This window comes from Ursus maritimus, unplaced genomic scaffold, assembly GCF_017311325.1.
Source record: "Ursus maritimus isolate PB19 unplaced genomic scaffold, ASM1731132v1 scaffold_13, whole genome shotgun sequence".
Classification (NCBI taxonomy): domain Eukaryota; kingdom Metazoa; phylum Chordata; class Mammalia; order Carnivora; family Ursidae; genus Ursus; species Ursus maritimus.
The window spans coordinates 26,341,639-26,357,908 of record NW_024423675.1 but is presented as its reverse complement, the minus strand read 5'-3'; the positions used below and the strand labels follow the sequence as shown (position 1 = coordinate 26,357,908).

Sequence of the window (16,270 nt, the reverse complement as noted above, 5' to 3'; positions counted from 1 at the left end):
GCTTTAACTTTATATGCTCTTTGATCCTTCTGTTAACTGAAAACCTTACTGGAGAGTATGTACTGTGATATAATCCCCCAAAACTAATAAAATAATTCTGAGCATGGTGTTAAGTGTTGATTTAACTGTTCTGTCCCAATACAGTAGAGTTTCAGAAATTCCCAGATAAACAGAATGATAGAATTTTAGTGCTGGAAGAGACTGTGGAGAACAAAGTGGACATGACCTTCCATATTTACACAGCTCTTTTACATCAGAGCCAAATGAGGACCCTAATTACCTTCTACAGCTTCTGCTTTTTTAAAGATCCTTCTTGTAATGCCATGTCAGTCAGTCTTGTGTATGGATTTAGGTGACAAAGTGGAATACCTTTCCTTGGCCACTTAAAAAAAGTTCAGTACATTAAGGTTCTTTTGAAAGTGGAATGCCAGCAAAGGTCTTTAGAAGAAGACTTGAACTCAGTGATCTTTTCCTTCTAATGGAGATAATCTAGGCCTCCTACTATTCCAGAAGATTGTATACATATGGACCTGTATACATTTGAACATGAACATCAAAATCTTATCAAATTTAAAAGGAACCTCAAAAATAGCAATTGCTTTAGTTCCTTGCCCTACCACAGGTAAGGTATCATTATCTATATTTTTTAGATGAAACAACGGAGTCCCAGAGATACTAACTGACCTGCCCACTAAGTAATGGGAGGGAGGGACAGGTCTCCTGTTGTAGCAAAGTACTAGACTATGCATCTCTTAGAGAGTCTTTTTTTAATATCTTCAAATTCATTTTCTATTTTTTCCATTAAGTTTGTGGAACCCATAATTTCACACAGAATAGACTCTTTCTTACACAACTGCGTAAAAGGAAATTACTAAGTAATTGATTGCATTTTAGTTACTCAAGTTCTCTGGTCTCCTTGAAACTGAATCTTGAAGGTCAGCTTGACGATTGGCAGTTGATCCGTTACCCAGTAAGCAGCCATGGTTTTGGTTTAAAAAATAAGCAAAAACCCTCATTTTGCTTATTTTGGCCAATGAACCAGCTGCTTGAGTGAATGTGACAAACATCAGGCACAAGACACTACATATACCAGAAATAATCAGGATAAATTAGCAAACTGTCACACATGAGAGGTGTAAAATCACAGAGAAGAGTCAGGCAGGTCTCCCCTTTTGGAGTTTTAGATAAAGGATATACAACTGTAGATGGCATTCTCACTTCCCCCAATGGATTGTGAGTGCAAGGGTGCAAATCGATCATGAAAAGACACAGAGAGTGTCTCTGCAGTTAAGCACAGAAGGGAAGCTTTCTAGAATAAACTTTATATGTTGTGGCCATAAAAATACTCCTAAGGCGGAGGTCTACAAATAACATTTATGAGACTAATGTTGATAGAAAAATGCAGCGTTTTGCCTGGTTATGGCAAAATGACTCAAGACCTTCTTGCATAGGCTCCTCCCTTACATGTTACCAGTTTAGAAAGGGCTTTTTAGTCTAGTTCCCAAAAGGTCAGATATTTAAGATCAAAGGAAAAGACAGAAGCAAGTGAAAAGTTCCTGGAAATTATAAAAAGGTAGAAATAAAGAAAACCAGAAATCAGAGACAGGGGAATAGTGATGGAAGACAAGGAACAGAAAGAGAAAGGGAGACAGTAACATGTTGGCGCTTATTTGAGGAAAGGCACTGTGCTGAGCACTTTGCTTATATTATCACCTTTAATCCTCCTAACAGCTCCATGGAGTAGTCATTACGTGCAGATAACAAGATGGCACTCAAAAATATTAGTTCTTACACAGATAACTGAGTAACAGAACCAAGATTCCAATTCTGATACGACTTCAAAATCCATATTGTTTTAATCAAACCAACATAGGCATTACCAGACCACCAAGGGCATTTCAAAAACAGAGACTGGCACAGTGATCAGATAAGCCGCTCTTGGAAATAGCATCTTGCATGGACTTACTTAAACAAATATCAGAAGAGACAGAAAAAGATTCGAAGAGATTACATTGAAATGCCATCATCATAAAAACAAAGTATCTGTTAAGCCCCTGAATGGGGAGAGGAGCTCTACTCAAGGTTTTAATTCAATACCTTCGGATTTGCCTTCCTCATTCTCATCCACCCTGTCTCTCAGGAAGCTATAGTGACCTTGCAAGTCATCACCCATGCAGAGAAGGTTGGGCGCTGCAATCTCTCTCCAGTCCTGGCACGAAGGAATACGGATGTGTCTGACATCTTCCTCTCCAGGAACGAAGCCGAAGAGCTTCTTTATGCGCTGCAAGACGAGGAGCCGGGAATGCTGCTCCGCGGCGCGTTCGAAGAGCTCCCTCTCGTTGTGGAGGTGGCTGGTCCAGTAGCAGTGCTGCAGAGAGGTGAGGGGGGAGCAGCACCTCGCCAGGCAGCGGGAGACGAGCGCAGCGATGGTGGCCAAGGTGATCAAAACCCAGCCCAGCATCTTGACGTAATTATTTAAAAGAAAAGCAGAAAACATCAATATAGTGACTATCAAAGGAACAGACACAGTAAGAGGGATTCCTATGAAACTGAGAAGGAAACTGTGCGTAAGAAACGTGTGTTTCTGGGGCGCCTGGGCGGCTCAGTCGGTTAAGCATCTGCCTTCCGCTAGGGTCATGATCCCAGGTTCCTGGGATCCAGCCCCGCATCAGGCTTCCTGCTCAGACAGAAGCCTGCTTTTCCCTCTGCCTGCCACTCCCCCTGGTTGTGCTCGCTCTCCCTCTTTCTGTCAAATAAATAAATAAATAAATAAATAAATAAATAAATAAATAAAATCTTTTTTAAAAAAAGGAAATTTGTTTTTCTGGTCTTCGAAATAATAACAAGGTGCTGATCAATTGATGTGGATACAGGCATGTCGGAGAGAATAAGCGCAGGCATTTCAGTTTGGTTTGGGGGCTACAAAGGATATTGACCAGTTAACTTGGAATGGATTAGAAGTACTGTCCTTGAAGTGGCAGATGCTATAACCCACCAATTACTCTCATGTAGGATACATAAACTATATTCTTTGGTTTTAGCTCAAATTTCCTCCTCAACCATTAGGTACAGGTCAAGCATCCTTTGCCAGCTTAATAACTATTTGTTGATGATGGTGATGAAAATGATGATATGATAGATAATAATGGTAGCCTCCTAAGTACCTTCTTAATAATGTGCTAACACGTATTCATTGATATTTCTTCCTGAGTTGCTCTTTCCTTTTATTTTTTGTGACAAAAGAATACCCTTATGTCCTTCAGTGGAAAGCACCTTATCATTTTCCTTTTCATTTCCCCCCTCCTTCAAATAGTTACTTGCTGGCCACTTTTATGATTCATTTTTGAAATATACTTTGAAAGGAAAATTGGCTATATTTTATTTGCAATTAGTGCTGTCTTTGAAAGACTGACATAAATGGCTGTTTTTTTAGTCTTAGAACTCTTTTTTTTAAAATTATTCTTTTTTGAGTAGTTAGCAATTATTATGTAAAATGAGAGAGGTAAGTTCCATGCATATAAGGAAGCCAGCAGTCAGCAGCCACACTCTTGGAGGTGAAGGTCTCTCCCACTTTTTGTGATTCACCAGCAGGCCTGGAATTACCAGTGTTAGCACAGCAGGACAGCTGCACTCAGTGAAGACTAAAATCTACAGAGTGACACTCACAGCAATTTAATTTAAGAGAGGCCAGCACGGTGAAAAGTCCATCTGAGATGCCCATTAATTCATCAGCCATCATTTATTGAGTCCCGGGTTGACCTCCCATCATGTTCTATACATGGTGGTTGGTTATGGGGACTCAGATGTGAATAATTTAAGATACATTCACTCTTTGCAGAGTCTCTGAGCCTAAAGAGGGAGACAAAATAGGAAGCCAAGTAATATGGTAAAATGTGACAGTTTTTTATATCAGTAACCACAATGGGAGAGAAATGAACTCAATTAAGGAAGAGGAGTATCAGGGAGTACTTCCCAGAAGAGATGATATTAAGACTTAAAGAGTAGTTCACCAGAGGCAAGAAATTGAGGAGAGTTCTAATAAGAGAAGAAGAAAAATAAAAGCATGAAGAGTTGGAGAACCTCAAGAAGTTTGTACTCACAGGGTCAGAGGAGTCATGTGGAAAAGTGGTCAGGAGCCAGGCACTGAAGGACCTTGTATGCCATGACAAGAGTTTGGATTTGTGATTGGGCTGGTAGAAAATCATCGAAGAACTTTATATGGGGGTTGGGGAGGGCGGTGGTGCTCAGTGTTCAATTTGCATTTAGAAAGATAATTTTGGCATGGTTGTGAAAGGTTGTTTGAAATTGGGTAAAACTAATGTCAGAAACTTATTTTAGAATGAGGTATGGGCGGAGAAGGGGTTTGAACTTAATATGATCCTGTGGTCAACTCAGAAAATCGAACAGAAAGACAGTGTATATTCCTCAAGTGAGATTGAAGTTCAAGGTGGTTGTGAAAGGCAGCCTGGTGAAATGGAAACAGTATGACCTTTGAATATCTCAATCAGCCATTTATTAGCTCTGCGAACTTACAAGAGTTACACAAACTCTTTACGCTTTGGTTTCCTTGTCTGTGAAATGGGGTTGATTATACCTCTGTCTTAAGAGTCTGAGGATTAGAATTAAATGTGAAATATGTATACAGTAAATGATAAACATCTTAATAAATACTAGCTTTGTGGTCCCTGATCCAAAAACATTCACTGGCTGATGGCACTCTGAACCATGAAACTGTCTTCACAGAAGACTGGGTATGCATTAAATAAAACATTTTATTTTCACTTTAAGAAAATCCTACCAGTGTGTATTACATCTTAAGGGGTTTTTTTGAGCAAGAACACTTTTGAAAGTTAGAATTGCCCCCTTGATTATTTGACTTTTCACCTATCTTCACATAAGCCCTCTGCCTGAACTTTAGGGCTGGTGTAAAAGATTGAGACGGAGACTACCTTAATGGGATATCTAACTTAAATAGGGTCATATGCAACACTTGAGTATTCTGTATGTTGATAGTAATTTTTTTCAACAAAATAGCACTAGCACTTCTAAATTTTAATAACTAAAAAGTGATGGGTCAAAAAAATGTGTATGCCTTTTCAATAAATAGTTTAAAAAATAATGTATTTTTATTGTATTGCAGTGGTTTGCAAATGTGCTTTTTACCCCAAATCCCTCGGAGAAAGTGATGAACGCCAATGACTCTTTCTGTATTGAAAAATGCACTTTTACACTTCTTAAATTTAAGTGCAGTAGATCCAGGCCTTTTCCCTGCCCATCCCAACCTCTCACATAAACTTGTCTAAGGACATTAAATTTAAAGCCATCCCTAGAATTCATTTTAATCATATTTAAGCTTCCTATAATTTTAGATAAAATTTTAATACACAAGAATGACTATTTCAGAATATGCAAGGTGGGATGAAGTAATACACTATAGTGTAATAATAATTTTAATAACAATATCTAAAATTTATTTTTTAATACAGATTGTGGACACGATACTGAGCCCTTTAGATGTATTAGCTCATTTATTACTCACCCCAACCTTATGTGGTAGATCCTATTAATAGCTCCATTTTACAGCAGAGAAAAGTGAAGCATAGATAAGTTCTATAACTTGCTCAAGGTTTTGCAGGTTAATAAATGGCAAAGCAAGAGTCAAACACAGGTCTGCCTGCCTCCGAAGCCCACCATCCTAACCGTATGTATACAGTCGCTCAGTGAGATGAAGGGCATCGAGTTTGTGTTCTGTATTCAGATAATACGAGAAGCAGGAGGAATGTGAAATGTTTCCAGTGGCTGCGGTTAAGACGGGATCGCATAGCAAGAAAAAAAAAAGAAAGTCGAGAACTTACTTGTGACTGGTACCTGTGCAGAAGAGCTACTTCATCCCTCACCGGGATCATGTCGGAGGGAGCCGATCGGCCACATGGAAACCCAGCGAGGATCTCCTTCCGTTTGCTGGCACTGACATTGTCAAACACTGGGTAATGGTCCACAGAGGCGAATTCGCTTGCCGCGCATTCATAGTAGGTGCCTGTCAGCAGGGTCACGGCCAGCCACGTCAAGGGGGCAACGAGCGCCCTCCCGGTGATGCTGAAGACCCGAAGACAAGCCAGCTTGCGCTCCAGGGGGCTGATTCTCCGCTGCGGAGGGGCGCAGCTGCAGCAGTGCTCGCTGGTCATGGTCCACAGCTGGCTTCTCAGAGCATAGCCGGCAACCAGGAGGAGGAAGGCTGGAATGACTAGAAAAGCAGAACCGTAGGAGAAATTTTTTCCAACCTGGCAGGGACATCTGAATGTGAGAGAAGAGAAAAGCTGTTGCCCACCAATGGTCGAAGCAGCAATTAAAGAATTGATAAATGTTCCACTTCTCTGCAGGGAAGAGAGGATATTGTTGAGAGTCCGGCTCATGGTTGGGAAGCTCTGACACAAAGGGCCCTTTCTGATCATTAGACTCCACAAGCTATAACCATTTTATGGGATCTTACTGGTTTAACTGGCTGCGTCAAGCGACCCAACATCCTCATATGTTTAAAGGATTCTAGCATCTTTCCTTGTGTACTTTGTGAATCCTGAGCTCATAAATGCACTTCAGATTCCAGCTGGGAGAAGCTAGAGGAGAGATTCATCTGGTACGGGTGACGGGGGAAACTGCTGCAGCCGATCTTTCCACTGAAATGAGAATGGCCTGCAAAGCAGACTGCTGCTGTCATCCCATGTGCTGCTCTGTGGGACACGACATGCTCAGCACTGGCAAAAGAGCACTGGGAGCAAAACAGAGAACATTCTTACCCTGTACTAGACCAGGATTTAGTTACCCTAAAATTATGACATAAGGCATAACAGAAATTATCAAATAATAGAGCAATCCAAACTTCAGGGCTGTCTGGAACGTCCATAACCTGAGAGTTCTGCCAGAAGATCCCAAAAGCTTTCCCCCAAAGAAGAACAAGACTTGCGTACCCCTAAAGCCAAAGCACAGCAAAAACATTCTAACTTTGCATAAAAATGCATTTGTATTGACAGAATGTAATATAATAATGTGTTGCTTTATAAGTTAAGTTGCAAATTTGTTTATATGCTCTTTTTGTTACATGAAAATGTGATACTTAGGTATTGGTAAAATTATATATCTATAAAAAGAAATGAAATGATCAAATATGTCAGGTGTTTTCTATGTTTATTTAATCAGAAAATATTTATTGTATGAATTCTATATAAAAGGCACTGAGCTAGGCTTGGTTGGGCTAATAAAAAGTGAATAAGATACAAATTTCTCTTCTCAAACTCTCACCTGGGTGTGGTTAAGTACATAAATAGTGAATTGAAACATAATGCTGAGGAATTCACCCAAAGTGCAGTATATTGAAGTATAAAATAATATATTTTTAAAACCAATTCAAGGAAATAGAAGACAGATTAAACAACTCCGTAATAGGAGTTCCAGGAGGAAAAAAAATGAAGGGATAGGCAGAGAAACAATATTCGAAGACAAGTAACTGAGAATTTTGCAGAATCAAAGAAAGTTCTCACATCAGAAGAGTGTAAGATGTTCTGAGCGATGTGAATAAAGACAAATCCACATATAAACAGACCATAGTAAAACTGCAGGGTGTGAAACATGAAGAGATGTTTTTAAAAGCTACCAGAAAGAAGAGACAAATAAGCTACACAAGAATGACCTTAGAGGGACGAAAGATTTCTTGTTAGCAACACTAGAGACCAGAGGCAATATCTTCAGAATGCTTAGTACCAGATACACTATCACTCAAGACAGAACGAAATAAAGATACACATGTTAATTTTAAAGAGATACATAAAGGCTAAGGGAATTTACCACTCATGGGATCTCATACAGAGCATTATTAAAGGATATATTTCAACAAGGAGAAAAATGAACTCTAAGGAAAGACATAGGACAAAAAATAATGAGTACAAATATGATATTTTTGAATTATTTTCTTTAATTACTAGTTGTAGAAAGAATTGCTTTTTTTACTTTAAGAGATAGAACTAAGGCAATACATGCTTATAATAAGATATTACTGTGCAAATGGCTAAAATTAAGATTGACCATACCAAATGGTGGTGAAGATTGCAGAGTAACTGGAACACACTCTCTCTCTCTCTTTTTAAGATTTATTTATTTTAGGGTACCTGGGTGGCTCAGTCAGTTAAGCACCTGCCCTCGGCTCAGGTCATGATTTCAGAGTTCTGAGATCGAGTCCCACATCAGGCTCCTTGTTCAGCGGGGAGTCTGCTTCTCCCTCTCCCTCCGCCCCCTGCCTGCTTGTGCTCTCTCTGCTGCGCTCTTTCTCCCAAATAAATAAAGCCTTTTAAATAAGATTTATTTATTTTAGAGGGAGAGAGAGAGCATGGCAGGGAAGGGCAGAGGAAGGAGAGAGAGATCTCAAGCAGACTCCACACTGAGCATAGAGCCCAACATGGGGTTTGATCTCAACACCCTGAGATCATGACCTGAGCTGAAATCAAGAGTTCTATGCTTAACCAACTGAGCCACCCAGGCACTCCCAGAGTAACTGGAACTCTTATACACTGATGGGGGAAATGTAAAATGGAATAACCACTTTGGAAAATTGTCAGTTTCTTTAAAAGTCAACTATGTACCCACTATATAATACAATCATTTATCTCCTAGTTACTCGCTCAAGAGACATGAAAGCATAACTCCACATGAAAACTTGTACTTGAATGTCCACGGTAGTTTGTTATAATAGCTGCAAACCAGAAACAACACAAATGTCCATCAACAGGTGAGTAGATCAACAAATTGTTATATATCCATATGATGGTTACTGCTCAGCAAGATAAAAGGAATAAACTATTGATATATACAATAAGAAAAATGAATTCAGGGGCGCCTGGGTGGCTCAGTCGTTAAGCGTCTGCCTTCAGCTCAGGGCGTGATCCCGGCGTTATGGGATCGAGCCCCACGTCAGGCTCTTCCGCTATGAGCCTGCTTCTTCCTCTCCCACTCCCCCTGCTTGTGTTCCCTCTCTCGCTGGCTGTCTCTCTGTCAAATAAATAAAATCTTTAAAAAAGAAAGAAAGAAAGAAAGAAAGAAAGAAAGAAAGAAAGAAAGAAAGAAAGAAAGAAAAATGAATTCAAAAGAATTTTCTGAATTAAAGAATTTAAGCAAAGGAGTACATGATGTATGACTCCATAAAATTCTAAAAAATGCAAATTAATCAATACTGACAGAAAATAAGCCAGTGCTTGCCTAAGGAATGGAGGAGGAGGAATAAGAAGAGCGTGATTACCAAGGGACATGAAAAGACTTTCAAGGGTTGTATCACTGTGTACCAATAAGATTTTAATTTACAGAGATGACTGAGTGATGACACTGAGTGCCAAAACCATTGAGAGATTTCTTACTTTCATTTACCAAGAGAAGAGGTCATGCCAGGCCATGCGGGGAAGCACCGGGTTTGGTCAGGAGGCAGAAAGGAAGACAGGAGACCTGATGCCAGAACTTTTATTGGGATTTCCATGGTAAAGGCAAGGTAAGGCAGGGGAAACCGCTTAGGATTGGCTAGTTTAAAGAATCCTGGTGGGTTTGGGGCATGCGGGCTATCACTACTGCTCTAGTACCTGGTCTTGGGTTGATCTACAGCAGGGAAAATATTGGCCTGATGTATAAGAGGTAGATAAGAAGATGGGCTCTGGATCGCATGGGAGATACAAACTGCTTTGGCTGTTAGTGTGGCCCTGTAATTAATGGATGCCAAGTAGACAAAGAATCTAAGATAACACAGTTAAAACAGGGGTAATGGAAATGTTAATTATAGTGATTAATTTGATGGTTTTGGGGGGTGTATACATATAACCCAAACTCATCAAATTGTAAATCAATCCATATCTCATTTAAGCAGTAATATTTTAGGTATAATTATTAAATAATTGAAATATAGTGTATAGATCATTCAAAGAAAGGAAAGAAAGAGGGAATATTAACCAGAAGAGAGAGTGCAAACAAAGGGAAAATGATGGTAAAGAGAAAACACAAAATAATGGTAAAAATAAGACCAAACATATCAATAATCACACACACAAAATTTTAAATACCTAACAAATACTATGGGCTTATGACATGACAGGCACTATTCTAAGAACGGTGATGAGGTACTAATATTATCCTCAACTTGTTTGCAGATGAGAAAATTGAGGCATGAAAAGATTAAGGAAATTGCACAGGGTCATACAGAGATGATGGAAAAATCAGGATTAGGAGCCCAGTGGTCTGGCATCCACATTTCACCATCACACCAAAGCTGGAGTAAACTTACCTCCATGGTGATTAAAAAACAGAGTCATACTGCTTACAAGGACACACCTAAAACTAGACCACACACAAAGCTTGAAAAATAAAGGTATTAAAATATATATAACTGGGAATATTAAGATAAGGCAAAACTGAACTAAAGGCAAAAAGTGTCAGAAGGGCTAATTTGGAACACTCCATCATAATAAAAGGAACAATCCATTATGAAGATACAACAATTGTCAACTTGTATGTCTGTGACTGCATAACTTTGAAATACATAAAGCAAAAACTGATCAAGTTATAAGGAGACTTCTTATTATCAGAGATTTTAACCATATCTTTATCAGCAATGATTAAGTAAACATTAGGATATAAAGGATGTGAACAAAAGCAAGCTTTATCTAAGGTATATGTAGTATTCCATGAGTATTTCCATTCCATTTCATTAGTAACATCCAGTAACAAAGAAACAGATGAATAAACCACAGAAATAGAATGTTACAGACTAGGTGTGGACCATATAGGGCTCCTAGACTAAACTGGCCTGCAGCCTGGTGTCTATGGCTCGTGAGCTGAGAATGGTTTTTCCATCTTAACACAATTGGGGGGAAAAATTGTTCAGTATTTTATAACATGTGAAGTTACACGAAACTCAAATCTCCATGTTTACAAATAAAGTTTTATTGGCACATAGACGCACCTGTTCCTGAATTGTCTATGGCTGCTTTCCCACCACAACAGCAGAGTTGAGTGGTTGTGACAGAGTTCATATGTCCATAAAACTTAAAATCTCTACTTTCTGGCCCTTTACAGAAGTCTGTTGACCTCAGCTATGGAGGCCGTGAAAATAAACTAGCGAGAGTGACAGCTATGCGTATGGATAAATCTTAACAAATAACTGGGAAGGAAAAATGCAAGCAGTGGGATATATACAGTATGATCAATTATGTAACGTTTTGAAACAAAATGATATTATATAGTCTTTGTGGCTACTAACATATGTAGAATTTAAAAACAGGAACAGGAGTGATACATATCAAGGTGTGCGTAGCGGTGACCACTGAGGAGGACGGAACTGAATTAAGGAGGGTGCTGGCTATTTCAGCTGTGTGGGCACCGCTTTATTGCTTTGAACAGAGCCCGAAGTACCTCCCGCAGCGTCTTCAGTAGAGTTTGGTAGCAAGAACCACATCTTCCTTATGTTTCAATTTCATATTTTAGAAGTCCATTTCATGGAACACACGGGAAGTGAGGAAGCAGAGAAAGAAATGGCAGACCACTCAGGGGACGGGGCGGGAAAGGGTGGGGCGCTGACTGAGGAGAAGTCACTACTGGGGCGTCAGAGTCTTGCCATAAAGGAATTTGCTGATGACAAATTCTGAAGTTTTTAGTGTTGTTTACAGTCAAAAGAACTAATGACTTCCTCAGGGGTACCTGTGTGTCACTTGCCAGTGATTTAAGGATGACATCTATGAACGATCAGTTTCCTTTGGGGCTTTGTAACTGAATGGTCTTTTTGTTAGAGAGAGCTTGCTGCCGCCTGTCTCTCCAGCATATCAAATGTCTATACGTCAGCAGAGACCCAGCAGCTCATTCACGGAGGACGCGCGGCCCAGGTACCTGCCAGGTGACCACTCTCGGGGAGCGGCCCGGTTCATCGTTTCCGTCCCTGGCCGCCTTGCAGTGCAGTATGGTGACACTGAGGATTGCATCATTCTCCCCAACCCGGCTCCGAATTCTGGCCTAGGCTACCAAAAGGACTCTTCATAAAAGAGCAAAAACTTCTCCTCTGCATTATTTTGAAATGGTTCTTCTTCGTGGTTTGCTGCCAGGACAGATACTATCTCTCAGCTACCTGTTTGAAACATACCCTCCCTCTGTACTTTCTTCTATTTAAGTGAAGAAAGTGAAGAAAAGAGCGAGCCCGGGGCCCAAGAGCTGAAGGCTGGTGGGTTTCACAGTCTGAAAATCAGCCAACAGGTGTCCCAGTGCCCCTGGCTGCAGCCGTGTTCGCGCAGGCTGTGCTCTTGAGAGGGAATGCCAGGCAGGGACTCCTTCCTTAAGCCCCGTGGTCCTGGAAGAAAGGGCAGGAGAGAGGGGGAAGACTGGCAGTCCAGTGGAAGAGCTGGCTTCTGCTAATGTACTCGTGATGTCTTGAATCCTCATGGTGGCCCTGATGTCACTGTGGCACGGCCATTGGAGTTGAGTGAAATTGATTCCAATGCCACCACTCCCCACCCACCAAGCACACAGGCCTTTTCTCTGTTTTTCTCAGAACCCAGCATTGCCCTCACACTAGGCTCAGCAACACGCTCTCACCATACCTTAGTAGCTATGGGGAGTCTACCTCTGAAATCTTACATAGAGTGTGTACGATAGAAAAAAATGTTTGATTTGGGGTCAGCAACTTGAGCCCAAATTCCTCTTTGTTTCCCACTATCCAGAGACTTTAAACAAATTTCTTAACGTGACTTTTAGATCCTCATCCTAGAAAATGGTAATGATTACAGTACTATTTCACAGATGCTAATTGCATTAAAATGAGATAAAATGAAAGCCATGTTGTCTATTGTAAACTTTACATAAATATAAGGTGTTGTTAATCCACCACTGAGAAGCACTCCCCACACACACACCACCACCCAGCAAAACTGACCTATTCTGGGAATAGAGTCATGGAACACAGCCACTAATAGGAATACCTTAAATGTTGTAGAACCCCATTCAATATACTCACGTACGAGAAAAATCTACAGTAATTAGTGTTTCTATAGTGCATTATAACGTGTTTTATAGCACACATTATCTCTTTGATACTCACAATTACTCTGTGAGGTGGGTAGTATTATGGCCAGTTTGCAAATGTGGAAACTGAGCCACAGAGCAATAAAATGGCTTGTCCAAAGTCACACAGCCAGTAAATGGTAGAACTGCAGCTCAGCCTGAGACTTCCAAATTCTCCTAGGCTCTTTCAAGTACACCACACTCTTTCAAAGTAGTGAGTAGCCTGCCACTTTATAGCAAGAATTTTCTAGAACACACAGAGCTAATGGACTCAGATGGTAAGAAGTAGGAAACTACTTTCTTAAATTGAGTCTTAGGCTTCTATTTCTGGAACAGTTTTGATCTTCCACACCCTGCAAGCTGTCAAGATGGGGGAGTTTCTCGTTTTAACTTTAAATATCTATACTCCTACATAAATAAAGAGAGGCTTCAATAGCTAACATCTCAGGACGATCAAAAGAAAGCTAAGGGCTTGCTTTCTCTGCCAGAATCATTATACATTATTAAACTGTAGAACACCCATTTTGAGCAATAATTTTATGAAAAAAATACCAACACCCCAAATCCATCACTCCTTAAAACTGCTGCTTATGCAAACAAAAGTATCAGATATATTTGAATTCTGTAATCATGCAAGATGGGGGTCTGTGATCCCATTAGAGTTGTTGATTAGGTTTGAACCCAAGACGTAGTACGTACAGATTGCTGATGCTGTCTCGAACTCACGCAACAATCAATACAAAGACCGAATAATGCTAACGTTTAGATCTATCTTGGACTGTGAAGGTTTCTGTTTGTGATTTTAGAACAATGCCTTGGCATGAGAGCAAAACACCACTCTTATGCTCCCTTGGGCTAAAGAATTTTCAGTAGCTGATGCTTCTGATCTGACTTCCCACTATCAGCTTTTATGCCTCTAGATTACAACTTGTACTCACAAGTGAAGCAGTGTTTGATCGGTGGCAAGGTACGTGCCCGTAGGGCCGTCCTGCTCCTAATCGGTTTCCTCCTCGGCGCAGCTAAGAGCAACAGCAGGAGAGTGCACAAGTAGCACTCTTGTCTCAAAGCAAGAAGGAACCTGAGAAAAGAAAAATCGAAGACTGCATTCTTCGCCTCTCAAGCACCATGTCTCGCCCTGTGCACAGAAGCCAGAATACCACAAAATTGTAAGATCTTTTTATGAGCATATTCTCCAAGAGGCCTTTCTTCTACTTCAAAGAAAATGTTTTCTTGAGTGATTTCTGATTTATTTCAAAAGGTGACACTACGCACAGACTTTTTTTCAGTGGAGCAAGGGAGTGTTTAGTGGAGCGGATCATAAATCACACTTCTGGGAATAGTACAATATCTCTGACACACTGTAACAGAGTAATTGCATCTTTATCCATATTTTAGGGTTTTCTTTTGTGACTAATTAGATCCATAAAGTGTCAAATTTATCTCTTGTGTCTGACAGAAAATATGAAAAGATCAAGCAATTCTTTGTATTTCATACTTCGCGAACTACAAAATGAAATGTATATAAAATATATATAAAGTAGTGATTATGTGTTAAATTAATGGGAATAGGTCAGCAAAAAACTCAGCATTAAAAGATTGCCTTTAGAAATGTATTTCCTTGTCTTAAATATAAGTATCTATTGTTATAATTTGGTATGTGCTATTATCTTTTCTATATATTTCAAGCTCAGAGTTATTTTCAAAGCTTAATTATTTGCAGATTAGCTTTGGATAAATATTCTTCTTTAATCCTCTCATTAGAAGTTACAGATGTGAAAATTTATCGTTACGTTTAAAGCTCTTTTCATTATTTCAGGAAACTGATGAGCATTGAAGAAAATTAATTTCAGTTATGGGTACTTGGAATTGTGTGAGTAACTGTCGCACCCCAGTTGGGAGTGCCTCCAGATGGCCCCTCTGGCTTTCTGGGATCTTGATTTATTTTTATGTGGGGCTCGGAAATACTAAAAGGTATTGCAAAGTTCATCCTGCACCTAAATCACTTCATTTAAGTGTCAGTTAAAACACATTATTATCCTAATGTATCCAAAGCCTCAAATAACTAGCGGTGTTCTATTTCTCGAACATGAAAATGACTGTTTCTATTGTTTTATAAATTGTGAAGATAAATTTTACGTTGACATTCTCTGTGACCGGTAGTATAGATTTGAGACCTACTGGACATGTCGTTCGAGGTACAACCTTTTACGAGAACGCAGAATGGAAAATACTGGCCCTCGTGGGTATTGAACTTGAAACTCAGCTACAAGTACACTGTAGTTAGTATTCACCCAACAGAATAAGAGAGGAAGAAGAAAATGCCATGATTTCAGTTTGGTCATATCAGAAATGGCACAAAGCTGGGGCTCTGGCCTGTTCAGTAGAGTATAATTTCATTTCCTTTTATCTCTTTTTCAAATTCTTCTGTTTTTGTTGCTCGTGGCAACAAGCACATTATTCTTTCTGTCTCTCTCCTTCAACCGTTGCTTGTTTTTATGCTGTGCTCTTACCACATAGCGGTAATTTATCTTCCGTGGTGGCTCCGTATATATTGAGAAGATAGTTCATGTATAATTTACAGACATTTGTTAAAGTGTATGATTAGGTTTTTTTGAGTTAAATAAGAAAAGAATTAAAATTGAATACATCATGACCCTTTAGTGATTTAACCATATTTTTGTTAAAATCACTTGCTTTACATTTCTTGCTTTCTAGTAGGAATATTAATGTACTTACTACTTTCCTATTCCTGACTCATACAGATTAGTCCTTAATGTGATGTCAATTCGTGTATCTAATGTGTATTCTACACACACTTACGACACTTTGATTTATATTTTCAACATAAATGATGTCCACATATGGACATAATTTTGTAACTATAACTATTTAGATTCTATCCATTTAAATCTTGCTTAGTTATAACAAATAGTCTATCTGATTAAAGAAACCTATTTGTCATGATAGAAACCCATGTATATGGAAGTGGACTCTGGTGGTATTGGGCAAATTTTAGAAGTATTTAAATCAAAATTATATAACATTTACAGAAGTTACTTTGTTGAATAAACAATTTTATTGATTTGTTTCACCATTTTTCCCATGCCTTAAAAAAAAAAAAAAAAAGAATGCATCTTACCAGGTCATATCTTACCCTCCATGTTAGGCTACCCAAGATACCTGGGTCTAGAGGTAAAGA

General features: G+C 39.4%; 2 protein-coding genes across 2 annotated transcripts in view; one reads left to right on the top strand and one right to left on the bottom strand.

The window, feature by feature from the left end:
* Positions 1-1,719: 1,719 nt before the first annotated feature.
* On the bottom strand, positions 1,720-6,419 carry CALHM4 (calcium homeostasis modulator family member 4). The gene is made up of 2 exons (XM_008691184.1): positions 5,856-6,419; positions 1,720-2,461 (listed from the first exon to the last, which is right to left on the bottom strand). The coding sequence occupies exons 1-2, from the start codon at positions 6,411-6,413 to the stop codon at positions 2,078-2,080; spliced, it is 942 nt and encodes a 313-aa protein (XP_008689406.1). The 5' UTR covers positions 6,414-6,419; the 3' UTR covers positions 1,720-2,077.
* Positions 6,420-14,196: 7,777 nt separating this feature from the next.
* TRAPPC3L (trafficking protein particle complex subunit 3L) overlaps positions 14,197-16,270 on the top strand; it is a 34,648-nt gene continuing 32,574 nt past the window's right edge. The window contains 2 exon segments of the mRNA XM_008691186.1: positions 14,197-14,215; positions 14,218-14,237. Of these exon segments, the coding sequence (XP_008689408.1) occupies positions 14,197-14,215; positions 14,218-14,237 (39 nt within the window).

Bases quoted from the DNA above. Each gene is read 5' to 3' on its own strand.
- CALHM4 (XM_008691184.1), bottom strand. From the start codon at position 6,413: ATGAGCCGGACTCTCAACAATATCCTCTCTTCCCTGCAGAGAAGTGGA. The intron at 2,462-5,855 runs GTAAGTTCTCGA...AATTACGTCAAG, and splicing joins TGCACAGGTACCAGTCACAA to ATGCTGGGCTGGGTTTTGAT.